The sequence below is a fragment of the Phaenicophaeus curvirostris genome, chromosome 9, assembly GCF_032191515.1.
Source record: "Phaenicophaeus curvirostris isolate KB17595 chromosome 9, BPBGC_Pcur_1.0, whole genome shotgun sequence".
Lineage (NCBI taxonomy): Eukaryota > Metazoa > Chordata > Aves > Cuculiformes > Cuculidae > Phaenicophaeus > Phaenicophaeus curvirostris.
In genome coordinates this window covers 15,565,402-15,589,282 of record NC_091400.1, presented here as the reverse complement: position 1 = coordinate 15,589,282, position 23,881 = coordinate 15,565,402, and the positions used below count along the sequence as shown (strand labels likewise).

At 38.7% G+C, this 23,881-nt stretch overlaps 3 protein-coding genes across 6 annotated transcripts in view; 1 reads left to right on the top strand and 2 right to left on the bottom strand.

Moving 5' to 3' along the window:
• Positions 1–3,183, bottom strand: part of PDE6C (phosphodiesterase 6C) — a 30,816-nt gene extending 27,633 nt beyond the window's left edge. For all 4 annotated transcript variants that reach the window (XM_069864036.1, XM_069864038.1, XM_069864037.1 and 1 more), the window contains exon 1: positions 2,492–3,183. In XM_069864036.1, the coding sequence (XP_069720137.1) occupies positions 2,492–2,971 (480 nt within the window). In that variant the 5' untranslated portion in view covers positions 2,972–3,183. The remainder of the gene's footprint in view (positions 1–2,491) is intronic.
• Positions 3,184–10,509: 7,326 nt separating this feature from the next.
• RBP4 (retinol binding protein 4) lies at positions 10,510–16,424 on the top strand. Its single transcript, XM_069864095.1, has 6 exons — positions 10,510–10,631; positions 10,795–10,930; positions 11,538–11,674; positions 11,825–11,931; positions 12,831–13,043; positions 16,100–16,424. Exons 2-6 carry the CDS (start codon positions 10,802–10,804, stop codon positions 16,111–16,113), a joined length of 600 nt encoding a protein of 199 aa, XP_069720196.1. The 5' UTR covers positions 10,510–10,631; positions 10,795–10,801; the 3' UTR covers positions 16,114–16,424.
• An 845-nt stretch (positions 16,425–17,269) lies between these two features.
• On the bottom strand, positions 17,270–22,666 carry FFAR4 (free fatty acid receptor 4). Its single transcript, XM_069864094.1, has 3 exons — positions 22,133–22,666; positions 21,393–21,521; positions 17,270–17,774 (listed from the first exon to the last, which is right to left on the bottom strand). The coding sequence occupies exons 1-3, from the start codon at positions 22,664–22,666 to the stop codon at positions 17,370–17,372; spliced, it is 1,068 nt and encodes a 355-aa protein (XP_069720195.1). The 3' UTR covers positions 17,270–17,369.
• Between the last annotated feature and the right edge of the window lie 1,215 nt (positions 22,667–23,881).

The window sequence follows — 23,881 nt, the reverse complement described above, 5'->3', positions numbered from 1 at the left end:
ATTCGCTCTTGTTATAGAGGGCTGGTGATTGAAGCACGAAAACGTCTCACCATGAGTTTGTCAATGTTGCCATGCACTTAAGGCTTAAAAAACCCTATGCTGTTTGGACATGGATTGTGTCAACAGTAGAAAGTGGTTAGACATGACATGCTTACAAGTACTATAACCATCTAGAATTATTCATTGCACATTTTGTATTCTGACAGACAAAATTCCTCTCTGGCTTAACTCGTCATTTTTTGCTCAGGATTTTGGTGGCAGACAATCTAGTTTGATTGAAGTGCACGCAAAGTGAACTGAAAAACAATTATCCTTTCAGAAACATGCTAAAGCCTTCAGTGACTCCCTATTTCTGCTGCCATAGAATTATATATATATATATAATTATAAACTCTTTAAACCCCATCCCTGGGTGTGTTGGGGGCCTGGTTGGATGAGGCTTTGGGAGGCCTGGTCTGGTGGGGGGTGTCCCTGCCCATGGCGGGGGGTGTCCTTGCCCATGGCGGGGGGGGTTGGAATTGGATGATCGTTGGGGTCCCTTCCAACCCAAACCATTCTATGACTTTATGATTCTATGAAATGTTACAGACTAAAACTGCGGTTCTGGATTACTTACAGAGGTAAAGATGCAGGTGACATTAGTGGGAGCTTTGCCTGTGTGAGGAGTATGGATTTGGACATGACTTTTTTTACAAACAGAATAGAAATGCTGGCAGTTTTGAGACCCACAGGGTTGTTTTCAAATAACAAATTTTGGTCCCAGAGAAGTCTCTGGGATTTTTGTTATTAACATGTAAGATGTCAATGTTTTGATGATGTTTAGTTACCAAATGTGGATTAATAGCCTCATAGCTTAACTGCACATTAATAATAGCTGGACAGATATTCAGGCAACATCAATTAATTTATGAGTGCAAAATACATACCTAGGATTAGATGGACAGAAAGGTTCTCTTATTTAAGCATATTCAAATTATATTTGTCACAACATTTTGAACAAATATTATTACTAACACAGAAATGTTTGGGCAGCCCTGCACTGGGCACGTCTCACATGATGATATTAAGGAGCAGTGCAGTGTCTGATAGAAAGCACATCTTTCCTGATCCTCCTGATCTTTTCTCATGTAATCAGTCTTATGAATTTAGAAGGATTATCCTCCAATCTCCCCATGTGCTGGTAAGAGGCAGTAAGTCAGATTCTTCTTGTCAGAACAGCAGCCATTGAAGAAAGTATCTTAGTGGTCAGTTAAAAATCAACTGATTTGTTTTCTCAAATCAGTCATTCTTCTGTTTGATCCCATGATTCCTACTTACATCTGAGGTAGTTTACTATATATTGGAATGTTCTTTTCACACACACACACATACACATATATTCATTTGTTTCTGAGCTTTAAAAGTAGTCCTATGTTTCTTTATGCCTGCCAACTTTTAAGACGATAAAATATATCACTTTTTGTTAACCTCCTTGAAAACATAGATCATTTCAGTGTAAAAAAGTTATTATTATTTGCATTATACTTAGGACACTGAGATGGTTTCCATCTCTAAAATGCCCCAGAATTTTAAATTGACTGCCTAGGAAATACTAAGAAGCCATACTGTCATCTTTTATAACTATCTTAGCACCATTTGATTATGCTGAGCTTTTCCACATAAAACCAAACAGAGATGAAGGTGTCATCAATTGATAATATAAGGTTTGCTATTTTAAGGAAATCTACAACAATTAAAGCACATTTATGTTTCCCTGTGTATTTCAGAGCAGATTCTAAAGCAGTTCTTATTCATGCGTGTTTAATTTCTGTTAGATCAATCATCATTTTAATTAACATTTGTAATAACCCTTACCAGCACCATAACTAATGAACATGATTCTGTGCAAATTCAACAGGACCTTTGAAAATGTCAGAGCAGCTCTGACTCATTAATTCTCTTCTATAGATGGTTCCAAACAAAAACCTTGGACCTGGTCATCCTGCAACTTTGGAGCCAATTTAAATTCAAAGTCAGACTTGAAGCTGAACATATACGTTGCCATCATCTTCATCTGGTTTCATTCGCCTACTTCTAAGGAAGCATGTTCATTACAAAAGCTGCAAATTAATTATATTCAGAAGTGCATGTAAGGCAGCAGGGAATGATAAGGAAGAACACCTGAAAGCCCATACCAGAAACAGAATAGGAGCCTGCCTTGGTTCAACTGAAACATAAGTACTTCCTGGTCTCTATTTATCTAATATTCTTATCCCTTAGTACAGTAAATTATATTACAACTGTTTTGCAAAGATACTGGAAATACCTCACTTGGCTACATGATGTAGTTCTACTGGATTTTAAGCAAACTCTGCTGCGGCACTTCTCATGCTTTTGGTCTGGATTCTTGTCTCTGGAATGTTTTTGAAGAACAACTCCATACTGCAAGCCCTATGCAGGAAACTAAATAAGCAAATACTCAGAATTGCATTTCCCAAGAGAAGTCACTTACCTTTTTTACATCAGGTATATTAAAAAACTTCTTGGTATGAGCAACCCATCCCGCTATCCCAATATCCAAAGGAAAAACAGTCTCGTTGTCTGGATTCACCAAATTCTGCTCATAGCTGGAAGTTGGAGTGATATCAAGAAGTCTGGTTGCTACCTCTGGAATACCATTTCGGGCACGACAAACAAACATACTACACCGATCAGCTGCCAGCAGCTGTGCCATCCTCTGCAGGGCCTTGTGCACAATCTTTTCCATAGTGCCTCCTTCATCTTGAATTTCTGTTATCAGCTCAAAAAGTACGTTACATTCCTCAAGACGGGACATGTCTTTGAAGCTGACTCCTTCCTTCACATCTCCAGGGCTCACTTTAAAGATACTTCCCAGCACTTCTGCCCTCATTTTTCGGTCAAAATACTCCTTGGCAAACTGGGGGTTGTTCTCCAAGTATTTTTCAACGTCATCTTTATTTACCTCACCCATTTTTGCTGGATTGTTCTTAGGATTTCTTTTAGAACCGCATCACCATCTAAGCAAGAGTGGTAACTTGAAGTCCTAGCTTTATATTAGTAAGAAAACAGTACTTTGTACATATTGTATAGCTCACAAGCATAGTACATTCACCTTCCTCTATGGCTACCAAGCCTTCTAAAACTCTTGAAACATGACAGAAGGCACTGGCTTAGCATCTTCTTAGTGGGAGATCTTGGAGACTACTAATTAAAGAGATGTCAGGACACTAAACCCCTGAGCATTCTTAGCTCATAAATCCTGAGGGAATCATTTTAGCATTTTAAACTAACCAATTAATTCTTAGACCTTACAAAATTGTTAGATGTGTAGGCATGAATATATGCATGTTATCTCCTTCATTCACAGTTTGTATGTTGTACTATACACACAAATTTCCCATTGAAACTTAATATGAGGAATTCCACTTAGATGCTTAGCCCACATTATACATGTGCTCAGATATACACATGTGTATTTGTGAGAGGTACTTAAGGGGAGAAAAACAGAATGTTACAAAGAAAGTTTTAAAATTGCAAAACATAGATTTCCTCAGACTAGTCAGAATATCATCAAATATGTTACTAATAAAAGTCAATAGTTATGAAGCTATATATAAAATGGGTGAAATCCTAAAGACCTTACAAAAGCCTGAGCTTCCTCAAGTGATTTACCCAGGTGAAGATGGAGCAAAATAATTAGAATTTGACTCAGCACAGCCAAATATGGAATATATAATTTTTTTAAAGGAAATTGTAAAATCAGAAAGTGGCTTGAATTCAAATTAAGTACGGGAGACAGCAAAATTTTTACTCAGTGAGCAGAAATTACTGGACAGGGTCCTGCAAGTAATGTTGTTTCTTCTGTGAGTTCTTCAAAAAAAGTGGGATATCTCTGCTTTTTTAAATAGCAGGAAAAACGTAGTAACTGCCAGATGGTGGGCAAAGAGGGAACCTTGAGTCTGGTCCTGTTGTAACATGTTTGAAGTTTATTACCATTGGAAGTTTAACATTACTCATGCAAATGGAAAAGTAGTGTTGAAAACTCTGTTGAATTTTAGGAGCAAACATCACAGGGCTACATGAGTGAGAAGGCTGAGTTGGAGTGCCAACTATGACAGCGAATTATCTGTGTTCATTGAAACAGATCTGAATTCCAGCACAGTAGGAGAGCTGTAATATGACTAATTTCTATTTGTGACATCTACAGTGGTCAGAGAGCAGAAACAGCTTCCTGGTAGAAGGAGAACAGACCATATACCATTTAGCAATTCTTAATTTGAAAAGAGTAATTGTCAAAGTACAACTTTGTCTATCTGCCAGAGGCCACAGTGTGTCAACATCCATTTTTATCAACAGATCTAGAAGAATCAACATGGGCAACTGACACTGATCCTCTTGTGCACAAAGAACAGGTCATTGATTGGTCTGTAATGGTAGCTAACTCAGTACATTAGTTTTCCCTCTGGCTGTGACATGAAACACTCCGTGAGACACTGATTTTTGCCAGATTGCAGTTGCCATAAAGATTTAAAAATGCTTATGAAAACCAGCAGAGTATGGACAAATTCTGGCCTGGTTCCTTTTTTCTGGCTGGGTTACTTACCCCTAGCAGCCTGGGGGCAACATGTTTTCTGATGCTTCTTTCCATGCAATTTCACAAGCACTTTACAGAACAAGAATGCAATTCTAAGACTGAACTTAAGAAAAAAGTTGTTGTATGTTGTTTGTTATTTGTTGCATAAAGAATCATGATAGGGCATCCCAGCTACATCTGAAATACTTTGTTACAAAGAAATATATATCACCTTAGAGTAGCGCATAACTAAAATATTAACTTTATTTGTAATCTCAAATACAAATAATGTAATTTATCATTTGTAAAAACAGCTGGGCATGAGAGAGATTTAGTGGAACCATAATAGGCATTTCAGGTGGTCTTTCTTCATGAATCTTGTATTTGGAAGTTGGCTATTTTCAACAATTCCTCTAGCAGTAATGTTATGCTTCATTGTGGACTCTGTACAGATATTGATTAATCATGAATAATCAAGGCAAACTAAGAAGCTGAAGTGATTTGGTGGAAATTGAAACATAGTTTGGTACAGAAATGCACCATTTATGGCAGTCCTCAGTTTAGAGCTAGGAAAATACAGTGTCTTTGGATTGATGTTTTTTGGTATTCTCATATTAGTATTTTAATGAATTCTGTAAATTAAACATTTAAATATTTCAGAGCATTAGCATTGTAATTAATTCTGAAGTTTCTGTGCTGGAATAAGACATTAATTTTCTGTTACATCTCCTTTACTCTCATTTTCCACACTAGTGAACATTTTATCTTTAGTGATGTTAATTCCCATTTGCATTTAGGCTTATTGTAAGAAACTATAACAAAAAAATTGTTTCATTTTTCTGGCACTTTCAAACATGACTTTGATCTTTTTTTTTCCTAGCATTTTTTTAAATAAGATTACCTATTAAGAAAATACATTTTAATGTAGGATCCATTATATGCCTGGAGGTTTAACACTGGGGACTAACCTCATACAGTCATTTTCACTGCACTTCTAAAGGCAAAAATAATATTCTTTTTGCTTTGATTTTTTTTCCGTGCTTCTGTGGTGTGATTTAAAATCATGATGAGCTGAGTGCTATATTTTTCAAATTGTTTTAGTTCCAGAGAACATCAGAAATACATGTGCCTTGTGATTTTAATAGTTATGGTGTCGTTTGCCTTTGACATTCATAGCTACTACAAAACCCAAACTATTTATGGATTTGTTCTTAATAGTAGACTGTTCTTGAGCCGTTGCAATACGTGGAAACTCCTAAGAAGGATAACTGACAGACGTGGTTATTTAAATAGATTCAAGCACCACATAAATGTCAAAGGTATTTATAAGGTTTCCCAGTTCAGCTCAGTGTTTGTATCAGTGTCTCTGTCCATCTTGACAGCACTTAATGTGGTTCACTCAGATAAGATTTTCTGAAGAAACAAAGATCAAATGTATTTATTTCAATTGCATGGCTTTTAATGTGGATGGTTTTGTGGCCACTGTCTGGACACTGGAGATTCTTTTACATCACCTAAGAAATCAACATTCAGAAATACTACTGACTTTTTTTTGAGTGTTAGGTTGTGAGAATGGATTCTGTAGGTATTCACAGCAGGTATGGTGTGCCTCTAACAGACAGTTTTTGGCACCAAAATGTTTTGGTGTCACTGATATGGGATGTTGTAGGGACATTTGTAAACAACCTCAACATTATGTTTCTTTGAAAATAATTCTCTGTCCATTTTCTTGCAAACTTAATCTTAAAAATGCAAAGACTGGAGATAGTAAATTAACTGCTTTTCCACACGGTTGCAAATTTTCAAGGACCTTTAAAACTACCAACGATTAGCTCTGATTTTATCTTCCAGGGGAGAGTTTAGCTTCCAGGGGAGAGTTGTTGAAGTAAATGGCCAGTCTAGCATGAATCCTAATCTGGTTTGCCAGCTGTAATGTAGCTCTGATCACGAGCATGAGTTTCTTTGTATGAGTTTCTTTGTTTCTTTGCATGTATTTTAGTATACAGACTGAGCAAAGGACAGCAGCCTTTTAATCTCATCCACTCTCACATTCACTCCCCCGTGATCTTAGGCTACCTGACTGTTTTTTATTACTGAGAATATTACTGAGCACTGCTGAGAAGGGTCTGACTGCCCTCTTCATACCCTCCTGGCAGACATTTATACCTTGATAAAGTGATGCTGATCCCTCTTCAGGATGAACAGTACCAGCTCTCTCAGACCCTTCTTTTGTCAGATTCTTTTATTGCTCAGCGATCTTCATAGCTTTTTGCTGAACTCACTCCATTCTGTCTGTGTCTTTCATCATTCATAGTTTAAATCACAGGGCTAGCCAGTCTGTTGGCAAACAACAGCTTTTTTTCAAGTTGCTTCCATTTTAGTAATACATCTATAAAAAACATTTGAATTCAGAATCACAACCCTCACAAAGGTTTGCTAAAGAGAATAAGGTTACCATCTTAAACTAGGTTTGTTTAAATACTGTTTATAAAGGGTTCAGTGTAAATTTACTCCTTAAGCAGACCGTCACACCATTAAGTTGCAAAAACAGGTAGCACACAGGCTGGCATGGTGCAAAAGCAAATCTTTTCAATTCCATTCTGTCCTTGACCTCTATACTCAGAGTGCCACCAAGGGGAACAGTTGTGATGGTGACAGCCCTTACAAAGTACACGGAGCTCCTTGGCCCAGTTCATGCCATTTGTTGTCACTTGTTAAAACGAGTCTGGTTCCACAGGGCAGTGGCTACACTTGGATCTACTCCTCTGTGCACACAGCAGTCATTCATTCCCCTGCAAAATCTGCCTCCAAGAATTTAATGGAAACCCATGTTTGTGAACAGCACTCTATAAATAAATAACCATAAGTAGACAGCAAAAAGTCTTTGGAAATGGGTGCTCTATTTCCTATTGCCAATTCTGTGAGTCAGCTTTCTCCTAAGAGCTAGACTTATTCTTGTGACCATAAGAAAAATTTTAGTTCTTTGAATATTTAAAACTTCAATGTTTCAGTGTTAAAAATATTTTAAATAGTAATTTGACTCTGATTTCTTCCTTTTTAATACAAAGTCATAAAAAAGCTAAAATAACTCCTACAATGGAAGTGTTTTCCTGCCATTCCTTATGAAACCCTGACCTGTTCTGTGTAGTTTCTGTTTCTCTCCCTAATGGAAAATATTGCAGAATTTTACTGGCTGTTAATGTAAAAAATACTTCACAGAATCACTGCCTGGTGTTAGCTCATTTTTTGGACTTAGACAAAATTCAAAGGCAGAAGACTTTTCCCCCCTTCGATTAAATACAGTTCCAAAAAATACATACTGACTTTTAAGAAACTTTCTATAATACTCAAAATAAGCTGCCACCTTCAAGCACTGGAATGAGGAGTCATACGTGAAATTTGTCAAGCCTGGTGTTGAGTTTAGCAAAAGTTTTGTCAGTGTATGCTTTACGTTAGAAGTTATTTGCATGTTTATACTATGAATATTTAAATAATTCTTTTAAATTTAATTGTCTGAACTTTTCCAGAACCCAGCAATCATTTGATGCCATTGACTCGATCTATGCACGTTGCTCTCGAAATCAATTGAAACCCTGGCCCAGATTCTGTTCCTCTCTGTTTGCATGAAAAGTACAAATCTGCAAGCGGTATATCTAGGTTCCAAAGATCTGGATGAGAATCTTTTGCTGACATCATTTCTCAACCAAACCCATGGCCCAAGTCAATCCAAATTATGATTAACTGAGGCAAAGTTTACACTGTTTATGAGTTTACATAGTTCTGCTGGCATAGCTACATCTGTTAAGACTGAGAAAATATTCACCCTTGAATTGCCGTAATGATGTTAGTCTGCCAGCAACCTTCCATTGCTCCTCCAATTACACTCCTGATCGAGACATAATTGAAGACAGAGAGCCTTTTTGCCGGAAAAGCTTGTTGCATTGACACAAAGAAGTTCTTTAACTGTACTTGTGATAGGACTTCATTAACATAAGCTGTGTCTTGGGTAGAAGAGCTGGAAGAAAAGCTAAATAATAAAAGGCATAAAGCCAAGATTTTACTATATAGCCTTCAAATGGTACTGACTTGCTCCAGATGCTCTTCTCAGTTGTTGAAATCTGACTGGGAAATTCTGGTGTGACTCTACCATAGCTGTACTTCCAAAAATCTACTATGATAACACTTCAAAGGAGTCTCCTCAGGTTTTGCCTAAAGCTTGTAGAGATCCCAAACTTGAGGAGCTGAATGAATTAAGTTATAATTACTAAGTTTTTGCCAGGCATATCCACCAGATATGAGTTGCCAGATGTTGCAGATAGCAGTGGAGGCACACAAATAAAGAAACAGTGTGCCAACACTAATACAAAAATACATGTTTCTGACTTGTTTTTGTTGATGACCTCATCTTAACTTAAGAGATTGTAATGGCTCTTGCACATATTTAGAACTGATCTTATTAAAAATCACAAATAGAAGTATTTTTTTTTGTTTTTCAGTAAAAGCTGGATTCATCTCCTGTCTGTAAAACTGCTGAGGACAATGTGCTGAGGTATATCATGACTACTAACCTAGATTTTCAAAGATAGTCAAACCTCACCAGGTTTTGATTCATTTGGGTGAGTGACTGTAGACTTCTTTGAAAATTTCTGAATATAAATATACAAAAATACATAAATATACAAAAGTACTCCAGCACAAAGCACAAAGTAAAGAATGACAGATAAAACAGACTGTGCCACTGTTTGCTATACATCTGAAAAAGACTGTAAAGGGTAGCAACAGTAAAAAGTTTCATATTTTAATGAATATATGAAAGGAATAGGAAGCTGAATTACCTTTCTGGGAAAGGCCATGGTGATTAAATTGTTTTAATTCTGTACATCAGATAATATTAAGGCTTTTTTAATACTACGTTGTAAATCCATATTTAAATTACAATTTTGCTTAATTCTTAAACCAATGAACCTTTCAACTAAAAGGCTTCTGTCTTTATTCTTTCAAAATCTGGAGCTGAAAAAAATAGATGAATTAGTTATCTTGGTAACAATCATCCCTATCCTGTTCTGACTACATGTTTAGAAAATAATTAACAGGTTTTTTTCTAATGCTTCCTAAAGATGTTGAAACTATAGAACAAATATTGACTGAGAGGCAGCAAAACTTGCCTTGACAGGAGAAAACAACAATGGTTTATATAACTGAAAGCAGTCTGCCAAAAATGAAATAGAAGTTCTGGAAGCTCTGACTTAAGGTTGATGTCAAAAGGGACAGATGTGGTACATACGTGCACTCAGGTATTTTTAGGCCATATGTATATTCTGCTCCCTTTGCAGTACTGCACAAAAGCACTCCTTTCCCTGCCTGAAGATTTGCAGACCCTCAGTTCCTGTCCCTGTGAGCTGATCATGAAATGGGTTAGCATCCGATCTAGCCTTTAGGAAGCAAGAGGAAGCTAGTCGCAAGAACCTGAAGGTTCTGTCATGACCCGGCTTTCAGAAACATTAGCAGAAACGTACAAGTATGATGTTTGCCACAGTTTATCAGGGGAAGACAGGAAAGGAATTTGGAGAGGAGGTGAAGGATACAAGTCTGCACCTTGTAACTGGGTTGAGCACATTGGGTAAGATGGACTTTGGACTGCAGTGTGTAAAATCACAGAGGAGGTGGAAGGCCACCTACTCTCCTCTATGCAAAGCTGAAGTGCCTCCCTTTTCCTTTGTTCTCCCCTGATATGTGCATGCCCCTTCCCCCAGATGTGAGCTCTGCTTTTGGATTAGGAACATGAAAGAAAGGCATTTGGTCCTAGTGCCCACTTGGCGCCTGCTTGGTCGAGGTCAAAGACCACCTGAGCCCCTGGGTGTTACGCAAGAGGCTGTTGTGAAGGGCCACCAGCCTGCAGCAGGCATCAACCCGCCTCCTGGCTCCCCCTCCAGTGCTGGCTTTGTACCTCAAGAGGTTGCGAAAGCCCCAGAACTACATAAAGCATTCCCTGTCTGGATGCCCTGCCGCTGCCATCAACACTTGGGCTCTCGAGAGGCTACACGGACAGGCATTGTCTGTAAGGGATCCTGCTGTGGTGGGCTGGGGCAAACGGGTTCTTGCCTGCATCCCTCAGGGAAAGCTGCACCATTCTCTGGGGACCTGTCAGGGCAGCCTTCCTCCCTGCTCTGCTCATGTGGCAGAGCCTATTTCTGATGCTATTCTGTTTGCTGTCGCTGCAGGGACGGGATGGCCCACACCAAGAAAGCTTTGCCCTGGCTGCTGCTGCTGGCACTGGCCATGCTGGGCAGCAGCATGTCAGAGCGGGACTGCCGAGTAAGCAGCTTCAAAGTCAAGGAGAACTTCAACAAGAACAGGGTAAATCTTCCTTCTCATTTGGATCTGTGATGTCTTGCCTAACTCCTCCCAGCTACAAGACCTGGCATTCAGTAGCACCAGCGTGTTCGCACTTTTTAAGTCACAGAATGCAATACTGAGACACAGCAGAAGTGTGCGATGTCGCCCACACCTCTGCAGCTGCTGGATTATGATGCTTCTGATAAAGGAATACTGCAGAGACTTACATTTAGCAGGGTGGTCTCAACAGAATGGTAAAAGTATGGTCTAAACAGAAAAGAAGTGTAGCGACTTGCTTGTGTCTATGAAAAATGAATACTCTAGTGGTTTTCTCAGACATCATTGCAAGGAAAAAAACATTTATACATAGAGCTGTCAAGATCTGCTGGTTGTTATCCTCCTCCCACCAAATTTTGTATTCTGAATATCAGAAAACTGCAGATACAAATGATACCAGAAAACGTCAATTCTTTCACAAACCCTGGCTGCACCAGGACAGATTGATGGGTTTGTGCTGTTGGAACAGATAGATTTGTTTCTGAGGCATGTCCTCCCCTCTGTCACCTGTAATGTGTTTGTAATGTTTTCCATACTTCTAGGTTTAACAGCAACCTTTATTTCTTTGCAGTACAGTGGCACCTGGTATGCCATGGCAAAAAAAGATCCTGAGGGGCTGTTTCTGCAGGACAACGTGGTAGCCCAGTTCACTGTAGATGAGAATGGACAAATGAGTGCTACGGCAAAGGGCAGAGTTAGACTCTTCAAGTAAGTTGTTTGTAATCTTGCTCTTGTTCAATTTCATTAAGCTTCTGCTTTGCCTATTGATGCTCTAAGCCTACCTGCTGTCCCATGCTAGTCACACTGAATCTATGCTGTTAGGTTTGAAAGTTAAGTGTTCTTCCTCTCTGACTACAGTAACTGGGATGTCTGTGCTGACATGATCGGCTCTTTCACTGACACAGAGGATCCTGCCAAGTTCAAGATGAAGTACTGGGGTGTTGCATCTTTTCTGCAGAAAGGAAGTGAGTACTTAGCTATGGAAGATGCAGAACTACGTGAGAGCGAGAGCCTAGTTATGTTGTATGCCCGTGCTGGGGAAGGAAAAAGTAGCGTTGGATTTCTGAAACACACTTAAAACACATAATAACTATCATACTGGAAAGTCTTAATGTGAACATGTTAATCAGTATTTCCTGTATGGAACAGCTTTCTTTAAACAAGTGCAGATCAGGCTTTTGTATACATTTATATTTCTTTTGCCTGTAAACCAGCAAGGTAATCAATGGTCACAGCTTCAGAAAGAAATGAAAGGCATATGAAGTATTTTAAGTCTTGTTCAGAACTCAGATACCAGATACTTCTGTTCTTTCTGAAAAGCCTAACATCAAACTTGGTTGATCAGGGAAGAGATGTTTATTTCATTTGGTCTTATCTCTGCAAATGTAGGGATTTATCTGTTTCAAGAACAAGATATGATCCAGTATATATAAGTTCGCGTTTTCCTGTAATCTGTTGCACTCTATGCAAAATTAGTTTATTGAGCCAAGTAGAGATTCAGATTTTTGTGTTTGTTGTCACATTTTATAACTATGTTCAAGTTATAAAGGCATTTATTAGCATTTACAAGGCATTTATTAGCATTTCTTCATGTTGCTCTAGTTTAGTGCCCATGTTAGAGGACAAGCAGTGGTGCTTCTTCTCTCCATCACTGTCCTTGATAAAGATGCTTATTTTGGAAAAAAATCCCACACCTTCCCCTCATACCATGTCATTAGGAATAAACTAAAAGCTAATCTGTTATCATTTATATCAACTTTCATCATATTATTTTCTATACAGAGTTATGGCAGCAATCTCTTTAGATTTACTAGATCTACTCGTGTCTCTGACATTTTTGCTTCTTTGCTGTGTTTTTTTCCAGACGATGATCACTGGGTAGTGGACACAGATTATGATACGTATGCTCTGCATTACTCCTGCCGCCAACTAAATGAAGATGGCACTTGTGCTGATAGCTATTCCTTTGTGTTCTCCCGGGACCCCAAAGGATTGCCTCCAGAGGCACAGAAAATTGTCAGACAAAGGCAGATAGACCTCTGTTTGGACAGAAAATACAGAGTTATTGCTCATAATGGTAAGAACATCTTTTTTCTAAATAATTTTATTTCAAGGTTTAATGGCTAAAGTATTGGGAGTCTCTTGCTCATTAAATGTCAAATACATGAAGTCTTCTTAGTGGCTGTAATATTGTCTTCTGAAAATTTCCAGTTTTAGTAAGTAATTTCCAGCTTACCTTTATTGCAAGGAGAGCTAAGGTGTATAACTTTTTATGTGGCATATCGCATCAGCTGAGACAATAATTAGAGGAAGTTGTAAAACAATTAAATCAATGTAGTATAAGTAAACAAAGTAAGGATAAACTTCATGGTTGCTGTAAAGAGGAAATGTGTCTCCTTAATCAGAACCCTTTGCTTTTCTAAATAAAATAGTTTATGAAGGGAATGGAATATATTTTCAAAAACTTCTTTGAAAAATTATTCGTAGAAGTCTTTTAATAAGGATCAGAAGTTTTGGAAAGGATACCTTTATAGCAGGTCCTTTCTCGCAAGCGCTCATGCCAACCATTTCACAAAGGGTTGTGGAAAAGGGACATATCCTTCCTACTGGAAGTATAACCATATCTTGAGTCATGTAGTCAGGCTGAGTTTGCAACCCAGGAAAGGATACAGATTAACTCACTTGTGCTGGAGTACCTTGGAAAAAGCCAAATGGTAATTTACACTACTTTAGTCAATGATCTAGAAGAAAACATAATATACTTACTGATAAAGATTACACTCGGAGTGGGGAATAGTAGAGAATGAAAAAGATAGATCAGAATATTTAGGACAAATAAAATAGTAGTGTAGCTGTCCCTACCCCTCATCCACCTTGCATTCTGGGAGACATGGTGTCTGCAGAAGGCTTGACTGCTGGATCAGCTGAATGTGAACTCCCAGTGTAATGCTGTGGCCAAAATCTTTAATGCGATTCTTGGATGTATAAACCAAGTATGCAAAAGATGAATTTACAGACTCATATGAGACTGTTGTGCTTGGCGTAAGTATGCTTGCTATGTCACATTTGATGGTAATCATAACTGGAAAGGGTACTGAGGATTTGAAGTTTCAAAAAAGAACAGAGAAAACAGTTGAAAGTTTGTACAATGTGTCCTCTGGGGAGTGCTTCAAAGACATTTATCTTTTCTCATCAAAACGAAGTTAAAGGCTGATGTGAGCAAAGTCCGTGCTTGCCCACACAAGCAATGGGAATCGTATAATAAAGGACTTGCAAACATAGGAATAATAAATTAAAATTGATGGAACTTTAAACTGGACGCATTCAGAGCAGAAATAAATAGTCATTTGTTTAACTCCAAAGGTCATTATCCTTTGGAACAGTTTACCAAGAGCTATTGTATGCTTTTCATCACTGAAATCTGTAAATCAAGATTAAAGGCTTTTCTAAATGACATGTTAGAATAAACTGGGATTGACTGAAGGAACTGCTGTGTATTATGAAGAAAGTCAGGACAGATGAGCACAGTCAGCTCTTGCAGCCCTATTACCTGTTCATCTGATCTTCAAACAGAGAGTAATATACTGCCATGTTGTAAAGTAGGCGTGCTGATAACAGAGTACCTGAAAGATCTGCTAAGGTGGGTGGTGTTTAGAGTATTGATTAGTGACTGGGAAAAGTGTCTGACAACAATGAAAATAAAAAATTTGTCTTGAACGAGAATTTGGAGTAAACATAAAGCACAGTTGAGATGTAAGGCAGTCAGGACAAAGGGACATCATAAATGCAAATTAAATTGGCTTTTGTGAATTATGTGTACAACTGCATACAGGATAGTACAGAAAAGAAACAACATCATTATATAAATCCATGATACTTTGTTTTGAGTGCTGCCTTTGCTGCTCTTCAAATAAAGTATAGCAAGGATAAAAACTTCCAAAGATGAGAAAAGAAAACAATGAGATGATATGGGATGCTTTTTACTAAATCTAAGCTAAAGTCTAGATATACAGTTGTTGCGCTGTAATTTTGAGAGATGTTTTTTACCGTTCCTTGCATATCTGTCAAACCCAGAGAAAGTAATATCCCACCCTAAAAGCAAGATATTGGGCTAGTCCAAATACTGGTCTAATTAAAAATGGTGGAATCTGTATGTCTATTATTTATACACTATATGAGGCTTCCAAAGCAATGAATGTATTGTCAATCTTTTCAAGAAAGTATAAACCAAAAAGAAAAACTGAATATATTCATTACTTCATAATTTGTAATATAACTTTTTCAAATATCTCATAATATATATAATAGAAAGCTAGTGGTTTTCATAGAATATAGAACAAATAGTGTAATTTAAAAATAAAAGCTAAGAATGCCTTTTGAAAGTTCACCTAGTAGTGTACAAAACTTACCTTGATGGAAACAAAAAAAAATATCTAGAATTTGTGTACGCTAGCTCCTTAAGGCAAAAGAGAAGGCTAGGAAATGACAAGTTTTTTTCATTGCAAATTACATTTCATTTCTAATGGTAGCTCCTTTCAAAATATGGATCAGGCCATGATACATTTAGTCTCTCAGAGTAATAGCTCTAAGTTATGCAATGTGAGTGTTGGACTACTTTTAAATACAGCATCGTGTCATGTTAGTAGAGTTTAAAGCCGAATCTGCTGTTAGCATTTGCAAGAAGAAAAAATTGTGAAATAAAGAGGGCTATCTGCCTTCAGCGAATTTGCTATTGCCATTAGAGGTTTTGGAGGTCAGGAGATTTTTAATTTATTGAAAGAGATTCTTAAATTAATAATTTTTAAAAGGCAAATAATTTGAAGCTTGTTAAAAGTAAATAAATAACTCCTTTACCACTGATCAGTCCAGTACCCTGTTTGGCAAAGTATTAAAATGCTTAGGACAGGTGTAACAAATCGGGTGAATTCCTGTTTTGTTACAAGTTGAAAAGTCTTGGAAATATAACCTGCAGAACAATATATTGGTGTTATCATTAGAAGGAACTGACTGATGGTCTCAACAGAGAATTTTAAAGAAATTAGATATGCATGCATTGTAAATTTGTTAAGTCTGTATATTTTAATTTTTTCCACTGTGGTTGAAAAATGAAATTTTGGTTCTTGTATGTTTCAGGATTTTGCTCTTAAGAAGATCCAAAACTATGGAGAGAAACCATATAACAGCACCATGGATGTAAAGTCAACACATTAATCAGGTGTTCTCTTGAAAACCATTTAAATGGCTTCATTTAGATTTTGAATATATTTATCTGAGCTGTGTAGCTCACCTTGTTAATAAACCAATGAAACATATTAATAAAATTGGATTACAGGGGATGCAAATTGTTTGTATGCATATCTGTACATATGTAGACATTGGTTTTATTACTAAACCATTAGTTTAATGCACTGTTTTGAACTGGTCACAGATGGCAATAATTAAGAATTTAATCTTTCTTTTTTTTCTGTGTTTTTAATTTCTGACTAACAGAGGTTTAATTAAAAAAAACCCTTAAATATATGTATTCACTTTCTAAAACTTTTACTTTCTTTTCGAATACAATACCATCTTTTTCCTAGCAAATATGGAAATAATTCCCAATAGCATTTTAGAAAGGAGGAAGGAATCTTAATGACTCTATGTATCACTGATTAACTTTATTATATGACTACTGAAAACATTAAAACACATCTTTTTTGAAGAACTGTTTTACACACAACAAGTAAACATTTCTTTATTTATTCATTCTTTATTTATAAATTAACAGGCATTATATGTGTACTTTTTATTTGAGATGGAGCCAAATTGGCCATTCACTTGGTAAAACTACATGTTTCTCATCTTGTTTCCTACACAAATTTGGTAAGTCTCCCCAAACCTGTGTTCAGGCAGTCAGTTATCTACGTGTACAATCAAGTTCCTTTTGAGAATGGTATATAAAAAAAGAGCAGATAATTTCTGAGGATGCGTATTTTCACTAGAAATTTGATCTCTCTTATGCAGTAAAAGTAAAAGTAAAAATGGATCAGGTGCCCTTTTGATATAGTATCTCTATAACTTCATTAAAGTTAGTGACCTTTATGCCAACTGAAAATGTACCCTCATAGAAATTAATTCATCTGCTAAGTACTGATTTCAACTATTTTACATTCATTAAGTTCACTGCCATATTCCTATTTATTTTGGTGTAAGTGGAGAACTAAATCCATGGGATTAAATTGTCCAGATCTTACTGAGGCAAAGCAGTGATGTCAAGAGAATTTTATTTGCAGGAATTAAAAATAAAGATTTAGCTTTCCCCCCGCTCCTTCTCTGGCATATAATACTATAACATAGTGACCTATTCAACCTGAGAGAGTGCAGACTGACACCCAAAGTGTGGCACAGCTCAAACTTTAAACAATTATCTGGTAATGAAAAACAGTTTTTGTTGTTCACGGTTAGTTCTTCTTGCAGTGGATTCTGTAGCAGTCTGATGCCTTACAGGGTTACCTGTACAACAGAGAATTTCCTGACATTTACGTCTGAAATGGGCAACATTATACAGAATTGGATTGATGGCAGAGTTGGTAAAAGTGAATAACACTATCCAGAAGAAAACTGATGGCAAAATATTTAAATCGTGTTTGTTGTTCTGCAATAAAATTAGAAGAATAATTATTACAATTGGGCTCCACATGATGAAGAAAGAGATCATCAACACAAAGAGGGCTCGGAATAGTTTGTAGTCTTGCTGGGAAACACGAATCTGATTGTTTTCTGAGTAGGCTAAACCAGCATTTAAACTCCTTCTTGATGCTTTTGTAATCTGTAGTAAAAGAGAACAAAATAGCTTTCACTGAAACCTAGAAGGATTATTAACACATTTTTACAAGTGTGAACGTAAATCTTGGCACACGATGTATCTGTTTTGAAAACTGACTATAAAGAAGGCTTTGCACAATTTCATTTTTACATTTGTCAATGGTTCCATTTCAAACATTCCCATTTTAATAGCTTTTTTTTCTCTCTTGGCTGTGAGCTCATCTCAATATTAGTCAAGCTGGTTGTTCTCCTCATGGCTCTCTACCAGCCATAAATACTTCTCAGCATAAAACAGAGCCTTAATTACTCATGAAATCCCATTAACTTCAACTTATGACCTCATTCGTTCTATCTACATAAACTCATTGATGTTTTTTCACAAATGCAAACTGGAACATAGTTAACAATCCTGCTATGCACATGAAAACAACCAATCCAATTCTCTTACAGTTACACTGATGTTATTAAGTAGGTATTGGAAGTAGCATAAATTTATTACATTAACTAAATTGTGATAAGTTTTAAATTTGAATGGGATTTTACATTGTTTTGTGCAAACTGGAAGTTTTTCAGTCACTCATCAGTATTGCTTTCTATGAACTCACTTGAAACCTTAAAGATCCTTTTGTCACTACGAAGATCTGTGTCTTGTGAAAATACTGTCTGATGTAAAAAAAAAGACTATGGGTAGTTTGGGAATCTGGGAATTCATGGGTGTGAATCATATGTAAAATATTGAAACCCAACAGCTTGCAGAAACTCATACTCTACAACCCTGTCTTCACTTAAGCTGGCACAGAACAATAACTCTGTTACATTCACACATCTGATGGAAATAAAAGAAAATTGAAATATTTAGCAAACACTCAGGCTAAATAATTGAGATGCCATTTTGGCTCCTGTGCAGGGAAAGAAGGGGTATGTTCAGGTAAGGGTGAAAGTGGTTATATATACAGAGAGTAATTTGTCGTTCTTTCTGCAATTTTCTGGATCTGTCACAGAGATAGATGGCCTAGAATAAATACTCATTAAGAACCTAGACATCTACCAAATATTTCAACAGAATGTAGGTATATAAATCAAAACCTGTGATCCAAAAATGAGCTTCTCAGAAGCTGCTAAGCCTGAGAAGCGGACAGTCTCCTGCTTACCTGGTCTAAAAAAGGCAGAGAATTCTTATGTTTTGAACACATAAAACTCTTCCAACCTGATGATCTTCTGCTGTACCCATTTGGAACCCAGAAACTAGGCTAACTTACTCCTCCAAACAATCAAATCCAAAAGCTTGTCTTAGAGACCACCTAACCTGCCTTTGTAAGAATGAAGGCTTCATAAAATACGAAGGACTAATAACCACTTCTAATATAAAAGTAGGAAAACCAAGTTCTGTACCCTCATCCACCTCCACTGCTCAAAATGGCTACAGACTCTCCTTATTGGATACTTTCGTATCTGTGCCATACAAGTACCTCCATCTTTCCTGCAGGAGCCACATAGCGGAGAACTAAGGATGAAAGAACCACCAAGACTGCAGAAAATAAAATGCAACTGCATATTGAGGAAATGATCAACTGAAATGGAGTGGCAGTGATATGTGTTGGATCTCTTCTTGGCCTGCCTAGTATGAGGACTCTAGATACCTATAGTGAGCATCTGGACCAACTCGGAGATCCAGGTCATGCACACACAAATTCCAGAACACAAATTTCTTGACTAGTTCTAGCCTCTTGTCTAAGACTCGCTTGAGAAGGGGTATAATGCAAAAACAAATAACTACAAATCATGGCTTCTAATCCGAAATTTTTGCTGGTGTTCTGGGAAGTGTTATGTAAAAGTAATAACTCAGTTTCAAATTAAATTGTAAGGTGCACATTATTGTAGAATGTTTGTTAACAAATTTAAGGTCTCATATCTGTAACGAATCATCATCATGAGAGATGCTGTGTTATTTGAATACATGAATACTTTGAATTGCTTCCAGTAATGCTGGGCATTGTACTCTGTGTGCACTGGCATCATGGAGCAATCTCACAAAATGAGAATGGGAATGACTCCGGGATTAAGATATTCCCCAGCTGAATTCTGGTTGCTTCCTGGAGAACATTGTAGGAGGGAAGATTCAGTTATAACAGATGAGATCCTACTACGGACCTCATTCCTTTTTCAGGTCAGGAGAAATGGTAATGCATCTTATCATCTGCGTTATCAAGTTGGAAAAGAAACATGAGCATGGCAGCATGGAGCAGATTTGTAATCCAGTAATCCAAACACTTTGGGGGGCTTCTACCTCCCTATGTGCCATTGTGTTCTCTAAATTTTCCTGTTGTAATCTAGATTATGCAAGAACAAAAGCAACACCATTCCTGTCCTGATCTCCGACCAAGGACTGTGGCATTCCTTGGCCTGCAGTTTTTTGCAGGTCTTTCAAAGGGCCCAGACCCCCCATTGAGTTATTCCATATTCTTGCCTACAGCAAAAATCAGTTTCCAGACTGCAAGTGCTTTCCTTCACTAGAAGAGGTTTACCTAATGCATTTACTTCAAGGTTATAATGAGTTTATAGGGTGTACAGAAACTAGGAACTGATGATTTGGACCATGAGTTTAAGCCTGCTTAATAGGCAAGTACATGTAGAGCCCAGTTTCTAGGTCCTTGATTCATGGAAACATCTGCATGCAGCTCTGGTAACACAGTGAGTAAGTAAACACAGCCCCTTGGTGCTGAGCATTTAATTGGTTAATTCCCTGCTCAATAACCTGTGTACTTTGAGTTTCCTTTCCAAAAACTGTAATTTTGCTTACACAAAGTATGAGAAGTTTAATTACCTTTTATGGGAACCAAGAATCTTTTGGAGGCAGTTGCTAAAAACTAGGCACTTTAGCACCTAGCTTGAAGACTTCTAGCTCTTTCTCACTCTAGTTTTGGAAGAGGAAAGAGTATGTAATCAGATTATTAAAAGGAATTTAGGCAATTAATATCATGTCTGCTAGATATAGATTAAAAATTTATGGTGCCTGGTGTTTTGGCCCACATTTCAGCAGTCAAACAATATCAACTCAGAAAGAAAGTGGAAGCTGAGTGTTTAATTTAGTTTTCATTTGCAAAGTTTGAAATTGTGCAGGAGTAAGTGTATACTAACGAGATCTGTGTACTAAAAATACATGCAGAAAATCAGTAGATCTAAAAGGGGACGAATTTTTTATAGTCCTGCCTCTTTTTGCTTTTTACAAGTCCCTTGTGACTCTGGAGTTTAGGCTCAAGAAACCAAAATCTAGCTTTTATTTATTTCAAATGGTTGACTTTTTTAGCATTTAGGAGATTTACAGTCTTTAAATATGAAGAGTACATCAATGGAGAAGTGTATTTAATACTGCATATAAATAAAGGCAAACTTCGTGCTGGGCTTCTGGCAATGTGCTGCTCAAGCATGTTCTTAGTTGAAACATACAGGCTGTTGCTTACAGGCTGCAGTGCCTCAATTTATCTCACATACTTACCATTTACTGAGCAAGTGGTGTCTGTTCCCTTCAGGTGCATTTATACTTAGTGACAATATGTTGGTGCCTAGTGAAGTACCGTTAACTTCCCTTTGTTTTACAACAAAATATAAAGGAAAAATATACCTGTAAGATTTTGGAATAGCTGATGACAATGATTAATCCTGGTATTAGAAAGAAAACGATGGCAAAGGTCACATCCCAAAATGTTTCTCCTGCAGTGCTGGGCCAAATCAAGGTGCAAATCTTAATCTCCTGTTTACAAAGAAGAAAATTAATATTGTACGCTTATTTTTACTACAAAGTCCTTATCTCCCTCTTTGCCTACAGAGAAAACAGCTGCAGACTAAACTGAGCCTGTGAACCATTTCTGTTGAAACAGAGCAGCAAATTAATGTATTACTTAATGGTTTTAAAAACCCAAACAATTAAAACTAGGTCATAGAATCACAGAATCACTAGGTTGGAAAAGGATTTTCAGATCATCAAGCCCAACCGTACCTGTTCACTACTAAATCACATCACAGAATCATAGAATCATAGAATCACTAGGTTGGAAAAGACGTATTAGCTCATTGAGTCCAACCATATCCCTAAGCACTTCATCTACATTGGATTATCCACAACCTAAATATTGCTGTTAATCTTATAGCATAGCAGTTTTAGAGCCAAAACTTACAGACCTACGACTCAGCTGAGCCCCACACCGGGTGTCCTGCACACATTTTGGAGCCCTGGGCGTGGGATTCGACACAGAGAACTCCGTTAGGGGGAAGAAAAGGGGATTTTTCCTACCCGCAGTGGGGAGTGCCACAACAGTCCCAGCATGTTTAGCAGGAGGGGGTCTCAGGGTTGCAGCATCTCACCTGGCCGTCGGCACTGTGCAGCCGCACCACGGTAAAGAAGCAGCAGAGCGGGAGGGTAGCGAGGGCGGCGAATCCCCAGAGGAGAAGGAGGACGGCGGTCAGCGCACTGCAGCGGCAGAGGGCGTCACGGCGCAGCCGGGTGATGCTCAGCACGCGCTCCAGGCTGATGGCCGACAGCGAGAGGATGATGACGGTGCCGCTCAGGCTCATGGCGTAGAAGAGCAGGTGGCACACGGCGTCGCCCAGCACCCAGGACTCAGTCCAGCGCACGACAGCAACAAAGGGGATGGTGGCAATGAAGAGCAGGTCGGCGCAGAAGAGGTTGAGGCCGAGGCAGTTGGCAGCACACAGCCTGTGCTGCCGCCGCGCCAGCAAGCGGACGCCCCAGATGTTTCCCGCCAAGGCCAGCATGAAGACGGTGGCCAAGGCAACGGACTCGACGACACGTGCCGCTGTCGCATTGCAGCCCCTGAAGTCCGAGAAGAAGGGGAAATACGTCCTGTTGACCCCTGCCGTGCCCCCGTGCCCTGCCATGAGGGTGGCCGGAGGGCACGAGAGAGCCGCCACGGCAGCCCTAGGGCCCCGCCGCCAGCCGCCACGGTGGCACCTGGACTGCCCTCCCGGCATGGAGCGAGGCGCTGGCTCCCATCCCCGTGTTGCCGAGGGCTCGGCTGCGCCAGCCGGGGGTTTATGGCCCTTGTGCTGAACTGGAACAAGGAAATGGGAAGGTAAACACGGCGCGGCTCACACAAAGGCGAGGCTGCAGCGGTGATGGGCCAGGGGTGAGCTGGGCTGTGCGACAACTCCTGCGAGGGTGTGGGCCAGCTGGCACCTCCAGGTTAAGGTTCCTAATCCTGGCCACCTCCTCCAGGGCCGGCCCACCCTGCTGTGCACAAAGGGCTCGGGGATGCCCAGGCTGCTCCTCTCGGCTGGCAGGACACATGTGGCTTAAAACAGAGGGGTGGCTCTCAGACCACTCCAAGAGCTCTTCTCGGTAGCCCAGGATAACTAGGAGTATGCTAAGGTAAAAGAAGAGGAATTTAACCTATCGCCTCATATATTGACAGCAGCATTTGGAAGCAGCAGTCCTGTGTATTGCTTGTACTAACTGTGGTCCGATATGGAGAAGTGTCACAGTCCTGGGTTTTGGGATCCATTTACTAAACTGATCCAGTGTCTTGCCCGCCTGTGGTATGAGTTCTTGCTGAAGAAGCCTGGTAAATTAGGACATACCTAGAAAATACCAGCTTTTGTCTGGACTTCAGTTCCTGAAAACAGCTGCTTAAATTGTAAATGACAGTAGGCCACCAAGTGCTTACGCTCTTCATTCCAGATGATTCAGAAATGGAGTGGGAGTGAAACACATAAATCATTACAGAGAATCACATAATGTCTCATAAAAGAAGATAAAATGTTTTCATAAAGTATGCAAACAGTCGTATAACTTTAGACGTCTCTGGATGAATTCATTTGACTCTGTGCCAGTGTAGGTGGTTAAGGATGCAGTTACAGGCTTGGCCATGTGGAGCTGCACCTTTTGATTAGGTGAGAGCACTGCTTTGGCGGTACCCTGGCTGTGACCCTGCCATCAACCACTTACGCAATGGCATTAGTGGGGATTCCAGAAACCTGGTCCTTTTAAGGGTCGATCTCCTAATAAGGACTGACAAGAGTGAGATCTTTCCTGGACCACTTCCCACATCTTTGCCAGTGCAGAATCTACATTGATTTTAATTAGCATGTTTTCTC

Bases quoted from the DNA above. Each gene is read 5' to 3' on its own strand.
- RBP4 (XM_069864095.1), top strand. From the start codon at position 10,802: ATGGCCCACACCAAGAAAGCTTTGCCCTGGCTGCTGCTGCTGGCACTG. The intron at 10,931-11,537 runs GTAAATCTTCCT...ATTTCTTTGCAG, and splicing joins AGAACTTCAACAAGAACAGG to TACAGTGGCACCTGGTATGC. The intron at 11,675-11,824 runs GTAAGTTGTTTG...CTCTGACTACAG, and splicing joins GGCAGAGTTAGACTCTTCAA to TAACTGGGATGTCTGTGCTG.
- FFAR4 (XM_069864094.1), bottom strand. From the start codon at position 22,666: ATGGCAGGGCACGGGGGCACGGCAGGGGTCAACAGGACGTATTTCCCC. The intron at 21,522-22,132 runs GTGAGATGCTGC...CTTTGTAAACAG, and splicing joins TGCACAGTGCCGACGGCCAG to GAGATTAAGATTTGCACCTT. The intron at 17,775-21,392 runs GTATATTTTTCC...CTTTTACTACAG, and splicing joins GCTATTCCAAAATCTTACAG to ATTACAAAAGCATCAAGAAG.